Below are 15,197 nucleotides of genomic sequence, written 5' to 3' on the forward strand. Positions count from 1 at the left end.
CTTTTTGTCTAGAAGAATGTTTTAAACATAAAAGCTGAAAGAGATTGGGCTGTGGAGACAGCTTAGCATATTAACAGTAGATGGTACAATCCATTTTTAGAACTCTGAGATTAAGTCTGCTGCTATTGCACAACCAACTTGACTTTTAGATCCCAGGAGCACAAAAAGCCCAGTTTTTATGCTTACAAATGGGATCTGGCATTATGGAATGTCTCAAGATGGTTATACAACTGTGCCAGCTTGTGTATTCTTATCTGCCTCTTCCCATTGAAAGATGGAAAATATCCAAATTAAATCCTTTTCCCTTTCTCTTTCTCCTAGAGGCTTCAGTGTGACATCTGGAGGGCAGACTCGTATCTTTAAACCCATCTCTGTCCAGACCATGTGGTGAGCAAGGCAGTTGAGATGGGTGTGAAATGTGAACAAACAGGGATGGGGAGGGGAAACAATACATTAGTAGTGAGCAAAATGCCATCTTCATGTTCCCTCAAGTGACTTTTTTCTGGCCCAAAAAGAGTGCATTGCCTCTTTTGGAATTATTCAGGAGAGATAATTCACCTTCCGAATAGATGGTGGGACGGCCTTGCCTGTCCCACAACCTGTTACCTGTTTTTCAAAACTAGAAATGAATTTCCAAACACTTTCTGGATTTCTGTAAGTTAGTAGTTCATGTCAAGTAAATCCCTAGATCTGCCATAGTTGTTCATTCCTGCAATAAATAAATGACTTTGAGAGAGAAAAAGATATAGAGATGCCATTACTGTACTCCTTCTGATAGCTGGATGGGAGTGGGACAGTATTAAATGCTGTGAATGACTACTGCATTTTCCCATTGGCAGTAGTAACCTCAAGGGAATATCAAATACTATTCCAGTTGGATAAAGTGGCCTACTTCTGTGCCGCTCCTATACCTTTGCCTTACAGTTTGTAAAGTTCTGTTCCCTTTCTGTATGCTAGAAGTGTCCTACTAGTTTTCTAGTATGGCCTTGCCTCCTTGAAGAAGAAAATAGACCAAGTGGCTTCAATGATGCCATTATTAGAATGGATCATCTTTGAAGGGGCAGCTCAATCTACTTTGCAAAACACGAGGGAGATATGCTCTTTTCCTTGTGCAACCAGCAGAAAAAGCTTTCTTGAAATTGGCAACTGGGTGTGTTTGTTAGAAAGTCACAGAATTAAAGTGACTCAGTGAGGGGGAGAGAAAGAATGAGAGAGAAAGAGTTGGGTTTCTGTAACCTCAACCCAGTTAGTTCTGACTACAGTAGACCCACTGATGCAGTACGGACTTGGTAAATCACTACTTATGTAAATCCCATAGATTTGGTAGGTCTACTTTACTGGGGACTTGGATGTAGGCCTGTATTAGTTTGTGATATATATGAAGTGGGCCCAGACAAAAGTATCATAGCTGCTAATGTTCCCACAGGATGTCCGCATCCCTGCTGATATGTGACGTCTTGTTTGGTTGCTTTTGGGCCAAAGCAGGCTTCCCACCCCTTTTCTAAAGCATTTCAGATCGGCTCAGTTCCTCAGATACACAATGTCTGAAAGAACGTGTGTTCCAGGACAGAGGTGCTAATGTTAAAGATGCTTCCTGTTCCAGACCCTTGTTGTGTTGCCTGCCATTACAGGCCCTATCTGTGACTTCATAACACTTCTGATATCTGGCTGTCATCTCTGCTTCTCAGGTCAGCACTGCAGGTGTTGCACAAGGCATGCGGTGATGCTGTCTGCAACAACTATTTCCCCGGAGGCAGCGCACTGAGCTGGACAGAGTGGTACCAGAAGGCTGTCAATTCTGAACAGAGCTGCATTAATGAGTGGCTGGCCATGGCTGACCTGGAATCTGTGCGCCCCAGTTCTCCTGGAGTCCCCTCCGACCAGTCAGTGATGGCCCTCCCCCCTCCCTCCCCACCCCCAGGTCTTGGTGGTGGCTGTGGTTGGCACAGCCAGGAATGGGTGGGAAGGAGGCTCTATGCTTTGTAGCTGACTAAAGTTGGTCTTGCCAGTCAATCCAGCCCTTTCCTAAAGCCACCTGCCCCAGCATCCATTTCTGCATAGCCAATCCCCAAAGAAGATGGAATTAGGGATCAAGGAGATATTGGTTAGACACACACTTTCATCCCATATAACTATATGTTGCATCCAAGTGTGTTATTTTTCATGACTGAATGAAAAAAAGCTATTTAGAGAAATGCAAAGCTCCAGAGCCATATCAGATGTACAAACCTCCTACTGTGGGGGTAGGTGGGAAGGAAGGTAACTATAGGGAGAAAGCTGAAATGATGGTGTCTGGGGGCAGAGTCTGGTGGGCCGAGAGCTTTGCCGACCCTCCATCTCTGTGCCTCAGGCCGACAGCACGGGAGATGACAGAGCGGATGATCCGGGCCAAGCTGCGTGAGGTGATGGCCACCACTGACCTGGAGAGCATCACCTCTAAGGAGGTGGGATGTTGGGACAGGAGGGTGTTGGAATAGGAAGTGATGGGGGGAGGTGGGGGGCATACATGTGAGGGGATGGAAACTTATGTATGAGGCGATGGGGATATGGGAACAGGGAAGGTGCTCACAAGGAAAGACATATTTGGAGTCTGGGAGGTAGGAATTTGGGGCTTGGGTGGGTGGTGGGAAGGGTAGAGGGTTAAGGGCACACAAGTAGAGGGCTCCATGGCTGGACCCTGAGTGACATCGCTTCTCACAAGCTCCCATTCCTTCGACAGATCCGGACAGAATTGGAGCAACGAGCAGGCTGCAGCCTAAAGGACTACAAGGAATTTATTGACAACGAAATGCTGCTCATTATGGCTCAGATGGACCGTCCTTCCAAGATATTTGACTATCTCTACTTGGTGAGAAACTATAATAAGGGATCCTCGATGTTTGCAGTGTGGGGTCAAGGCTCGCAAAATAATAGTCCTTTTCTCTTAACCTATTTAATATGACCAAATTCTCCCTTAACAACAAAAAGATGGAGCAAGGGAGGGGAAGCATCCTGATGCCTTCTTTTTTAGTAGGAACAGTGGAGATGTGTTGACCTGCAGATATTGCTAGACTATAATTCCTGCCATCCCTCACCATTGTGTTTGCTTACCGGGATGAGATGAATTATAGTATAACAACATCTTAGAGGACCAGATATCTCCCTGTCTTGATCTGAAAATTTCATTGTGAGAAAGCATGGAGCCAAACTTGTCTTTTTTTAGTCTGTACAAAATTGAAGGTTAGAGAAAATAACTTTGAGGCAGCATTTGCTTAATCCTATTTATTATTTGAAAGACAACCTTAACTTCGGTGGCGAAGTGCGTTAAAGCACTGAGCTGGAGACCGAAAGGTCCCATGTTCAAACCCCGGGAGTGGCATGAGCGGCCGCTGTTAGCTCCAGCTCCTGCCAACCTAGCAGCTCAAAAACATGCCAATGTGAGTAGATCAATAGGTACCGCTCCGGCGGGAAGGTAACGGTGCTCCATGCAGTCATGCCAGCCACATGACCTTGGGAGGTGTCTACGGACAACGCCGGCTCTTCGGCTTAGAAATGGAGATGAGCACCAACCCCCAGAGTCAGACATGACTGGACTTAACGTCAGGGGAAACCTTTACCTTTTTACCTTAACAGAAAAATGTAGGTGTTCTGTGAAAGAGAAATGAGCAATAAATAGGTGCTACGTAGAACATTTACCTTACTGCTTTGCTGTAACAAATTTCACACTTGATAACATTACTGGAGGCAGAAACTAAATGAAAACAAAAAAGAGAGCAGCATTGATTCAAAGACTAACAAAGAATGCAAGTCTATAAGGCATTGTCAGGACTTTTCCTAATCAACTCTTCAGTGCCTTATGGATAGTCTTTTAATAAGCTCTTAATGTAGTGTATACATGTTTATCAATCTTTTTGTTGCACATGTCACATGTTTCCTGAACATTCTGCTTCTGTTTTAGGAGTATTAATCTTCCTAGCACTGGGAAAAAGCTCTGCTTCCCACCCCAGGCCCCAGATACACATCCACAGCTATTTGAATTGTCTTATGAAATGTAACTTTGCCAGTACAGTAGAGTCTCACTTATCCAAGCTAAACGGGCCAGCAGAAGCTTGGATAAGCGAATATCTTGGATAATAAGGAGGGATTAAGGAAAAGCCTATTAAACATCAAATTAGGTTATGATTTTACAAATTAAGCACCAAAACATCATGTTATACAACAAATTTGACAGAAAAAGTAGTTCAATACGCACTAATGTTATGTTGTAATTACTGTATTTATGGTTTTAGCACCAAAATATCATAATATATTGAAAACATTGACTACAAAAATGGCTTGGATTATCCAGAAGCTTGGATAAGCGAATATCTTGGATAATAAGGAGGGATTAAGGAAAAGCCTATTAAACATCAAATTAGGTTATGATTTTACAAATTAAGCACCAAAACATCATGTTATACAACAAATTTGACAGAAAAAGTAGTTCAATACGCACTAATGTTATGTTGTAATTACTGTATTTATGGTTTTAGCACCAAAATATCATAATATATTGAAAACATTGACTACAAAAATGGCTTGGATTATCCAGAAGCTTGGATAAGCGATGCTTGGATAAGTGAGACTCTACTGTATTACAAATGTGTGTGACTTGGTCAAATATTGGAAGCATTACCTTTTTTGGCCTATAGCTGTCACAATTTTCCCAGTTCACTGGTCCCAAACAGTAACTTTTCCAAGTTCTGTTTACTCATCATTGCACTTACTGGCAATTCACAGGTGGCCAAGTAAATGGAAATTTAGATGTCTGCTTTAGTTACAACCTGTGCCCACTTGCAAGATAAAAGATCCCAAGCAGGAACCTTTCATCCTGCATTATTTTGCTAAATGTGTAGTTAAGTTTTGAATTGCCAGGTGCTAAAGGTGCTTAATCAGTATATTGTGGAACAAGTGTACATATGTGCATTTGTATATATATGTTGATGGTGCCCATGCCCGAGACTGAACTGTGTGTTCTGCCCCTATCCCAACCTATTTCTATACCAGGGCTCTGAATGGAATGCATCCAACCTTGAAGAGCTCCAAAGGAACAGGTATGTGATCTGTACAAGATGCCACTCAGAGAACAGTACTGTTTGTCACCTTCAGGATCTAGAAGACTTGGACTTTGAGGGAATTATCTACTATGCCTCTCATTTCAGACTTGTTTTCCACTTGGAAGGGAGAATTGCTGAAAGTTTTGATTTCCCTCTTAGATATAGAATAACCACCATGGGGGTAATTAGGAGATTGAGAATCAGAAAGACTGGTGTGAAGAAGCTGTATTAAAAAACTAAACACTTCTGTATGAGCTAATTCCCAGTTGTGTCTTTCAGAGTCAATCACATCCTCAATGTAACTCGTGAGATTGACAACTTCTTTCCAGAGCAGTTCACATACATGAATATACGGATCTATGATGAGGAGGCCTCACAGTTGCTGCCACACTGGAAGGACTCCTACAGCTTCATTTCAGCTGCCCGGTGAGAAGTGAGCACTGATGTGGAAGATATGTACATGAATTCCAAAGAGGTTAATTAACATTGCTCCAATGCATTCCAGTGAGGTTAATTAATATTGTTCCAATCCAGAGAACGACACTGCATGTGCTGCATGGGAAATAGGCTACTGGGTTTAACTGAAAAGGAAAACTTCAAGTCATGAAAAGTGTCACTCCCTGAAAGGTGCCATGTAAATGTAGATCCTGTTTTGATAATTTAGTAAACAGGACAAAAGTGTTGAACTCCCTCCTCTCTTCCTGGATGTTTTTGTGGGTAATAATATGGTTCATTCCTGGCTGTGATAGGAATTATTCCTACAATATGATACTAATTTTGGATCATTGAATTGTACCTTTAGGCTGCATAAGCTGTTTTTGACACATAAGGCTGGGAACAATGTTTGCAATATGAAACTGGGAACAATGTTTGCAATATGATACTAATTTTGGATCACTGAATTATAGCTTTAGGCTGCATGGGCTGTTTTTGACACATAAGACTGGGAGCAGTGTTTGCAACGAAAGACAAATTATAATAGCCACATGTGACAGCGTTAGTAATGTGTCTGTAAGAGCAAGAAATTAAATACGTCTGTCTCTTCATTACATGAGTATTTTTGTTGTTGTTCTGTGTCTTCAAATTGTTTACAGCTTGTGGCAGCCCTAAAGCAAACCCTTCATATGGTTTTCTTGACAACATTTAATCAGAGAGTTTGTCTTTGTCTTCATCTGGGGCTGAGAATGTATATCTTGCCTAAGATCACATGGTGGGTTTCTGTGGCTGAACAAGAATGCAAACAATGGTCTCCAGTCATAGTCCAACCTTTAAAGCATTACACGACTGGTTCATTTATCACTACTGGAGAAATATTTACTGTTAACCTTTCTTTTTCCAAGCTGGTCCTCCAATGCATGAACTACCAGAGTTGCTTACTTCCAAGATCACTATGAAACACTGTAATGTCAGTAAAATGTAATGAACTCTCATAGGTTCAAAAAACTTGAGTTGTGGTCCAGAACCATATTTTTTTCTCAATCTCTGCTGGTCTGTACCTTTTGTAAGTAATTGCCTCGTTCTATATCTGTTCTAGGCCTTGCTTACATCTGAGATTCTCCTCTGCAGGGCCCAAGGTTTCCGGGTGCTGGTGCATTGCAAGATGGGTGTAAGCCGCTCTGGCTCCACAGTGATTGCATATGCCATGAAGGAGTATGGCTGGTCACTAGAAAAGGCCCTTTCCTATGTCCGGGAGAGACGACCCATTGTCCACCCCAACCCAGGCTTCATGAGGCAGTTAGAGCTCTACCAAGGCATTCTGGATGCCAGGTAACATACAGAATAGTAGAATAATAGGTTATGATCTGATCAGTGAGTGTGTTGAGTGGGTAAGGGCAAATGACCTGATATGCTCTGCAGCTTTGTAGTACTACCATTAATCTTCTAAGCTATGTTTGTTACTAATGTCCAAGGATCAGACAACATGTCACATGCTATTTAGAATATGTTGACATGCTGTGTAGAGTGTGTTGAAAGCAGCCCAATCTCTTAATTTTAAATGGGAAATGAACTATTGGGAAGAAAGAAGAAGCAGTGGTGAGGAATCCTCTTTTCCCTTTCCTCCCAAGTTGGTAAATATCTGTGTTCAAGAGCAAATCATTCATGAAACATCAATGGAGAAAAGCTTGTGTTGGTATGTGCATGTATGGTGGGGAGATTTTGTAGTGAGAAAACAGCAGAAGGCTTCTGCATTCCCCCCGCTCCCCGTTTCTTCAAGCCCAGTTGCCCACACCAAAACAACTCTTCTAGAGTTTTTCAAGGGCTGTTTGGGATTACTGTTGCTTGTAAACACCCATCTGATCTTTAGAAGCTACATACAGCGGGTTAAACCGCTGACCTGTTGAACTTGCTGACTGGAAAGGTTGGTGGTTCGAATCTGGGGAGCAGGTGAACTGCTGTTAGTCCAAGCTTTTGCCAACCTAGATGTTCAAAAACATGCAAATGTGAGTAGATCAATAGGTACTGCTCTGGCGGGAAGGTCATGGCACTCCATGCAGTCATGCCAGCCACATGACCTTGGAGGTGTCTATGGACAACACCAGCTCTTCTGCTTAGAAATGGAGATGAGCACCAACCCTCAGAGATGGACATGACTAGACTTAATGTCAGGGGAAAACCTTTACCTATCATGATTATAGGTTTACTTCAGTGGCTGTCACTGTGACTAAAGACTTTATTCCTTCCTAAAATTTGTTTTGTTATGTCAATGTGTATAAAGAAATCTTGTCACTCCTATGCCACATTCTTCCATCTTTGCCTTTCTGCAGCCGACACAGCAGCCTATGGGAGCAAAAACTAGGAGACACATATTCAGAAGGCTCTTCAGATATAAGTGATGTCAGCAGTGATCCCTCAGGAAGCCCAGACTATGAGACTCTGAGCTCAGACGAGGAACCAGAAGAGACAGTGACAACCCCCCAGTATTGCTTTCGGCCTTTGCGGGAGCCCCCTGAAGAACCCAGCCATCCTCTGGAACCCCCTGTTGGTTCCCAATTTGGCCTTGCGACAATGGAGGAACCTGGGGCATCAGATGACTCAGGAGCCGAGGAGGTACGGAGACACCTTGCTACCATAAGAATACCCGAGAAGCCAGCCACATGCAGACGGGAGCGCATTAACCTCTATGCAGTCATGCGCAGCATCAGTGAGATGGATAGTCCGGAGCTCATCTCTACACCAGGAGAGTGTCCCACTGAGGAAGAGGTATGATGGCAAGTGTCAGCCAGTTTATGAGAGAGGGGAAGTCCTTGGGTGATGGAGTCAAGGGTTCAATAAAAGAAATAAGTAAGCTACATAAGTAAGTTGCTGAACAAGTACCAGTGGCTAAGTTACACAATGTGATGAAAAGATGAGTGGCAGATATTGTATGAAATGGTAATCCTATGTAGCAAGTAGCTTACAGTTAATCATGACCTCATCACAGTAACGTTTTAAAAATTAAAGTGTTCGCATCTGATTTCAATCCTGTGGCTGCCTCCTGCAGAATTCTGGGGTTTGTAATTTAGGGAGGAGTCTTTGAAATTCTCAGCCTGAGACCCTCATCTTACCTAAACTACAAGCCCCAGAATTCTGCAGGAGAGAGCCACAGGATTGAAAGTGAGCGCAACAACCTTGGGCACAAACACTTTACCTACTGTTTAAAAACTGGTGTGATGAAGCCATCAGTTTACTTGTTCCTCTCCAAACAGGTATTTCTTCATCCTGAAAGGAAGACCCCTGTGACCTCTCCGCAGATTCCCCCAAATGAGGATAACGTAAAGCCACCAAAAGACTCTACAACAAAACGCTCTGTGCCAACAGGAGAGCGAACAAAGGGTTGCAGGCCTGGACGACGCGGACGCAGGGCACCTCAGGGCCATTCCCAGCTCTGCAAGCAGCTCTCCTACCACCCAGCACCAGGCAAGGTGCGTAAAGTTGTTGGGCGCATGGAGGGCGATGCTCCTTCTGGCCGTAGACCTGCCTTGCAGCATCGTCTCTCTGTGGCTCAGCTGGCAGATGCTGCCTTGGTAGTGAGTCGGACCAAAGAGTTTGAGAGACAGACAGATCCTGACAGCCCTCACAAGATTCAATTGTCTTCTTCAAAAGAGTCCCAACCTGGAAAAAATACTGCCACAAGTTCCCTGCCCTGCGCCAGGACACGGAGGGTGGTACGCCAGACCAGTGTTGACATGGACCCCAGCTCAGGATGAAGTAGAGTTCCTTGCCTTTCTCCCTTCTGCTATGATTAAGTGGATTCATCCATGAATCCCAGAGGCAGCACAGAGGTGCATTTGTTGTCACAGAGGCATCCTCCTTCTGCTTAAGCATTAGTGACAGCCTGACAGAGGGCACCTTCAAAATACTGCCTTAGAGGAAGCACAAGGAGGACAAAAGTGGAAAGGGAGCATCTCTTTGGGAGACTTGAACTGCTTCACAAACCCATCTCTTCTTTCCAGGGTTGATAGGCAGCACTGGCAGGGTGGAAAACCAGTGTTTTTGCGCAACTTCATTCCGTCCACTGTTTCAAACTTTCTGATAACTCTGAAGCCTTCATAAACCCATGTTCTATACAGCAGGGCAGTTCTACTTATTCCTTAAACTTGCTTTGGTTGCCACTAAGCTTGCAGGAGCAAGACCAGGGCAACAGCCTTTCACTGTGATCCAGCTGGGGAACAAATTGCCATTCTTTATTTTTGCACAAACACTATACCATAGCCAATTTTGCTTAGTCTGAAAATAAAAGTATTCCCTCACTTTCCATTTGTTGGAGTGCTAGTCTTGTCTTTTTCTCCAAAATACCTCATATTCAATAGACCTCCATGAGTAGGGGGAGAGAAAGAATAGCTGTTCTTCCTCCAGACAGAATGCTGGAAACCTCTGAAGGTATTAAGGATAGCTTTCTGCTTTTTGGTTTGCCACTATAAGCAAACAGAGCAGTTGCTTTATCTGTCATGTGAAGATATAGAAAGGCAGGGCTGAGGTAAAATCCTTTTCTGCATGGGGCCGATGACAAAATGATACCTGCTCCCCACTTCACTTACAAAATTGAATTTGACTGGAAGTTGAATCTTACTCCAGTTCTGGTAGTGTAATATCCAACACAATTTCTGACATCAGTATGTTCACTTTGGACAAGAGACAATGAATTACAGTACATAGGCTCTGCTGCTCTATAATAGTTTCTTAACCTTTTCCATTCACAACCCCTGTTGGTCAGAGATTTTTTTTTCATGATGCTGGGTATATAGATAAATAAAATACAGTAGAGTCTCACTTATCCAAGCTAAACGGGCCGGCAGAAGCTTGGATAAGCGAATATGTTGGATAATAAGGAGGGATTAAGGAAAAATCTATTAAACATCAAATTAGGTTATGATTTTACAAATTAAGCACCAAAACATCATGTTATACAACAAATTTGACAGAAAAGTAGTTCAACACATAGTAATGTTATGTTGTAATTACTGTATTTACGAATTTAGCACCAAAATATCACGATATATTGAAAACATTGACTACAAAAATGGCTTGGATAATCCAGAGGCTTGGATAAGCAAGTCTTGGATAAGTGAGACTCTACTGTAGGTATAAAAATCAAACACTTATTGATAATAAATCAGCATTTGCAAGGCTTGCTAAACAAGCTGATTTTTTTCTTTCTGTGAAGTATTTTCTGCAAGTCATCACTAACAGATTTGTGTAAATGGGTGGCATTCAGAAATCTATTACTGTTGCCAACCTATTAGGTTCAGAAACCTATTACTGTGACGCGAACATTGAACAAAGGAGACACCCATTTAGGGTTGGGAGCCACAGTTTAAGAAGCAGTGCTCTACAGGACCTCTCATTTTTAGCCACAAGATGGCATATTGTAGTGTAATTAATAATTTAAATGTAATTCCAATCCCCTTTAGGCCAGAAAAAAAACACCTTTAAAATAAGAAACCATTTTCTGTTATTTTTCTGGCCTAAAACAGCTGAGGAAGGTTAAAATGTACTGTGAAATTATAACACACGTGTACAGAGATTTGGTAGCATAATTTGCCATTTGGGAGCCAACCCTGGGGCAATATGTAGCAACATAGATTCCAGGCCCTCAGGGCTTGCCTGACTTAATTTAAATAAACAAGGGTATCTCTTCCCAACAGAAAACAACCAGAGTTTGAGTTCATATAGAAAGAATTAGGGCACTGCTACTTCTGCTTCCCACAAATATCTGTTGGCCAAAAGTAGTTGCTCTGTTGTCCCTAATGAAAGACCTGCTAGCAGCTAGTTGCTAAAATATCCCATATTATTTATTTGAGGGCTACAACAGTTTAGGGAGTTGAGTTTCATCTATGGAGAGCACAGGGAACAAGAATAGGTGATAATCAAAAAAAATAAATAACCTGAAAGTTTGGTAACAAACTTCCTCTGAATGATGCTTGGCTGAGATTCACACAAAGCCACAACAACAAATGCCTGACTACATGAATTAAGCAGGGTTTATTTACGAAAGCTTGAATAGAGGAACAATAAACAATTAAAAGATTATGAGACCTTCAATGTAGTATTAACATTCTTTTACTTTCTCATGAGAACTTGACATAGCTGTCTCTTTTCTGTTGGTGGGAGCCAACAAGGGTTAAAGGTTTTAGAAAAGAATGACTGAATTGCTGCATAGTTTGAGGGAGAGATCTATGAGAAGATAAAATAATTTAAAACGTTTGCTTATTGTGCTACAAATCAGCATACCTGATCATAGACTCACCAAATCTAATGGTGCTAAAATAAAAATAAAGTTTTGAAATCTGTCAACTACTTCATATATATTCCAAGAACTTTAGATTTCGATATTCAGTTTTTTTCTTCACATTGGGGACCGGTTTTGACAAAAGTTAATACTTGGGTGACATTCGAAATTGTCCGGTTTAGGATGGCAAAGTTTGGTTTTGATTCATATCAGAAGTGAAACTGTGGATACAGTTGTAATGTATTTAGAAACACAAACAAAGTTAAAAACTTGACTAAATAGCATTTGACCAGAATCTGGCCACTTGGAGTGCCTCTGGCTTTGCTGCAAGAAGGTCCTCCATTGTGCATGTGGCAGGATTCAGACCGCATTGTAGTAAGCGGTTTGTGGTTTGCTCTTCCCCACACTCGCATGTCGCAGACTCCACTTTGTAGCCCCATTTCTTAGGATTGGCTCTGCATCTCGTCGTGCCATTGTATATTAATACAATCATGCAAAAATGACAGAGGATGGGTTGGCTGTAAAAAGGTAAAGGTTTTCCCCTGATGTTGTCCAGTTGTAACCGACTCAGGGGGTTGGTGCTCATCTCCATTTCTAAGCCGAAGAGCCGGCGTTGTCCGTAGACACCTCCAAGGTCATGTGGCCGGCATGACTGCATGGAGCGCCGTTACCTTCCCGCCGGAGCGGTACCTATTTATCTACTCACATTTGCATGTTTTCGAACTGCTAGGTTGGCAGGAGCTGGGGCTAGCAGTGGGCGCTCATTCCATTCCCGGGATTTGAACCTGGGACCTGGTTGGCTGTAGACATGCAGATTTTCCTTTCGATGCGGGCGGTCCCGTTCATCAAAGGCGCAGGTGGTGAAATTGGTTCTTCCCCAGGGGGGCAGGAAGAGGTGATTGCCCTGCCCAGGTATGCTATTGTGTTGCAATGTCCAGGTAAAGTCCAAGAGATGGGTGAGGCTGGAAATGGATGAGGAAATTCCCAGCTTGGTTTCTTTCCCCCAGGCTATGCAATTGTGTGGGATGCAAGACATCTTTGGGTTCAGGAACAAGGTTTCCCACAAAGGGAAGGAATGGGGATCTCAGGAGCATAAAACATTAGGTTAACACAACATATAGGCAAAATAGGAACACATAGAAAAAGCGTGGAACATTTAGAGCAAATTACATACATGAGAGACATAGTTTCCCAAAGTACCTTTAACAAGCCAGGCTTCTCAGAGGAAAAAGGGGAAGGAAGGTAGGCAAAGTGGAAGAAAAGGAGGAAAGGGGGGGGAGTGAGGAAGGAAGAAAAAGGGAAAGGAAGGAAAAGAGTGAGGAAAGGAGAAAGAAAGGAAGGGAAGGAGGAAGAGAGGAAGGAAAGTAGGGAGAAGGAGAAAAAAAAAGAAACAAAGGAGACTTCTGTTGCCAGGTGAGAGTATAGCGGAATCAGTAGCATCCAGATAACACCATGTGCAAAAGACTCAGACCAGGCAGAGGAATTGAAATGAACAAAGGAAACTTTACTCTTGCTTGTTGAGTTGAAATACAAAACAGTTCTGCAATCGTACAATGTCCATGTAGTTGCATAAGATCAATAACTAATCAATCAGCATCAATATATATATACCCTGTTTCCCCTAAAATAAGACATCCCCAGAAAATAAGACCTAGTAGAAGTTTTGCTGAGTTGCTAAATATAAGGCCTCCCCCGAAAGTAAGACCTAGCAAAGGTTTTGTTTGGAAGCATGCCCAGCCCCTGGCAAACAGAACACCAGAGCATGCAGGATCGGTAAATGTATGTACCATAGATTGTTGTACATGGAAATAATGGTAGTAACAAGAAATTCTTGATAGGATTCACAGTTTGTCTGGTTATGCTGGTTTGTGATGACAACTACTATACAATATATAATAAATGATTTTTTTTTGTTCAACAATAAATGTGAATTCTTCTTCATGGAAAAATAAGACATCCCCTGAAAATAAGACCTAGACCATCTTTGGGAGCAAAAATTAATATAAGACACTGTCTTATTTTCAGGGAAACACGGTAGCATAGCATATTAAATCAGCTACTTGACCGTAGCTATTAGAGAGCCTTCTTTTTCCTGTGTTCTCCCAGCAAGCTCAAATCCCAACTGACAATCTGAGCCACCTGCTCTCAAAACGATACATTGTTTTAGGCGTGGCTTCTCTGCAAAGAGCTGAGCTCCCTTTGCAGAGTTCCCTTGCAAACTAACTTTTGCAAGGATTTCTTTACGCATACACACACATTAGCATTTTGGCGCAATAACTTCAGTGAGTGGGGACCTGGCCCAGATAAACTAGACATCCCAAGGACCTGGGGGTGGTTTTCTCATGCAACACTTCCAGCCCAGGTATTTTGGTGTGCTGCAGTGCTCCAGTGGGATTTCTTCCCAGGTAATCCTCAGAGCTCGAGATGCTTGTCTGTTCTTAAGGTGAAAAGCACATGCCTGTGTTTTAGATGGATTAGGAATCAGCTGGTTTGCAAGTCGCTTCTGGTGTGAGAGAATCAGCAGTCTACAAAGATGTTACCCAGGAGACGCCTGGATGTGTCATGATCTTGCGAGGAGCTTTGATTCTGTGTGCTTCAGTGTTTCTTTTTTAAATAACTCACTGGGCTTGAATGTGACACGAACCCAATTTTATAGAAGTCTTATGTGAAGTTACACTCGCTCCACCTCCTTTGCCCTACAAGAAATTCAAGGAGAAAATAGTGTCCCCCCGTTTCATTATAATACCCTAGAGACATCACATCCTATCTGATCTTGAAAGATCAGGTAGGATGTGATGTCTCTTGATCTCCCACTTAAATGGGAGATCATCAAAGACTGCTCTAGGTCACTGCGTCTTAAATTGTGGGTCCCAATGGCAAATGGGGTCCCCTTAACAAAATGTTGGGGTCACAAAAATTTGGCCATAGTAAGAGGTTTCTAAGAGGTGGGTCCCTAGGTGTTTTGGCCTCCAACTCCCAAAAATCCTAGCTGGTTTACCAGATGTTGGGATTTCTGGGAGTTGGAAGGCCAAAACATCTGGAGACCCACAGGTTGAAAACCACTGATTTACAGAAATCTCCATCTCCATATACAGTAGAGTCTCACTTATCCAAGTTTCGCTTATCCAAACTTCTGAATTATCCAAACCATTTTTGTAGTCAATGTTTTCAATATATTGTGATATTTTGGTGCTAAATACAGTAATTACAACATAACATTACTGCGTATTGAACTACTTTTTCTGTCAAATTTGTTGTATAACATGATGTTTTGGTGCTTAATTTGTAAAATCATATCCTAATTTGATGTTTAATAGGCTTTTCCTTAATCCCTCCTTATTATCCAAGATATTCGCTTATCTAAGCTTCTGCCGGCCCGTTTAGCTTGGATAAGTGAGACTCTACTGTACTAT

At 42.4% G+C, this 15,197-nt stretch overlaps 1 protein-coding gene across 1 annotated transcript in view; it reads left to right on the plus strand.

Moving 5' to 3' along the window:
- ssh3 (slingshot protein phosphatase 3) overlaps positions 1 to 9,812 on the plus strand; it is a 33,355-nt gene extending 23,543 nt beyond the window's left edge. Inside the window, exons 6-14 of the mRNA XM_008111308.3 lie at positions 322 to 387; positions 1,689 to 1,883; positions 2,351 to 2,444; positions 2,720 to 2,848; positions 5,026 to 5,072; positions 5,355 to 5,501; positions 6,642 to 6,842; positions 7,841 to 8,276; positions 8,762 to 9,812. Of these exons, the coding sequence (XP_008109515.2) occupies positions 322 to 387; positions 1,689 to 1,883; positions 2,351 to 2,444; positions 2,720 to 2,848; positions 5,026 to 5,072; positions 5,355 to 5,501; positions 6,642 to 6,842; positions 7,841 to 8,276; positions 8,762 to 9,262 (1,816 nt within the window). The 3' untranslated portion in view covers positions 9,263 to 9,812. The remainder of the gene's footprint in view (positions 1 to 321; positions 388 to 1,688; positions 1,884 to 2,350; positions 2,445 to 2,719; positions 2,849 to 5,025; positions 5,073 to 5,354; positions 5,502 to 6,641; positions 6,843 to 7,840; positions 8,277 to 8,761) is intronic.
- Positions 9,813 to 15,197: the final 5,385 nt, after the last annotated feature.

Source organism: Anolis carolinensis, chromosome 1 (genome assembly GCF_035594765.1).
Source record: "Anolis carolinensis isolate JA03-04 chromosome 1, rAnoCar3.1.pri, whole genome shotgun sequence".
In the NCBI taxonomy this organism is placed as follows: domain Eukaryota; kingdom Metazoa; phylum Chordata; class Lepidosauria; order Squamata; family Dactyloidae; genus Anolis; species Anolis carolinensis.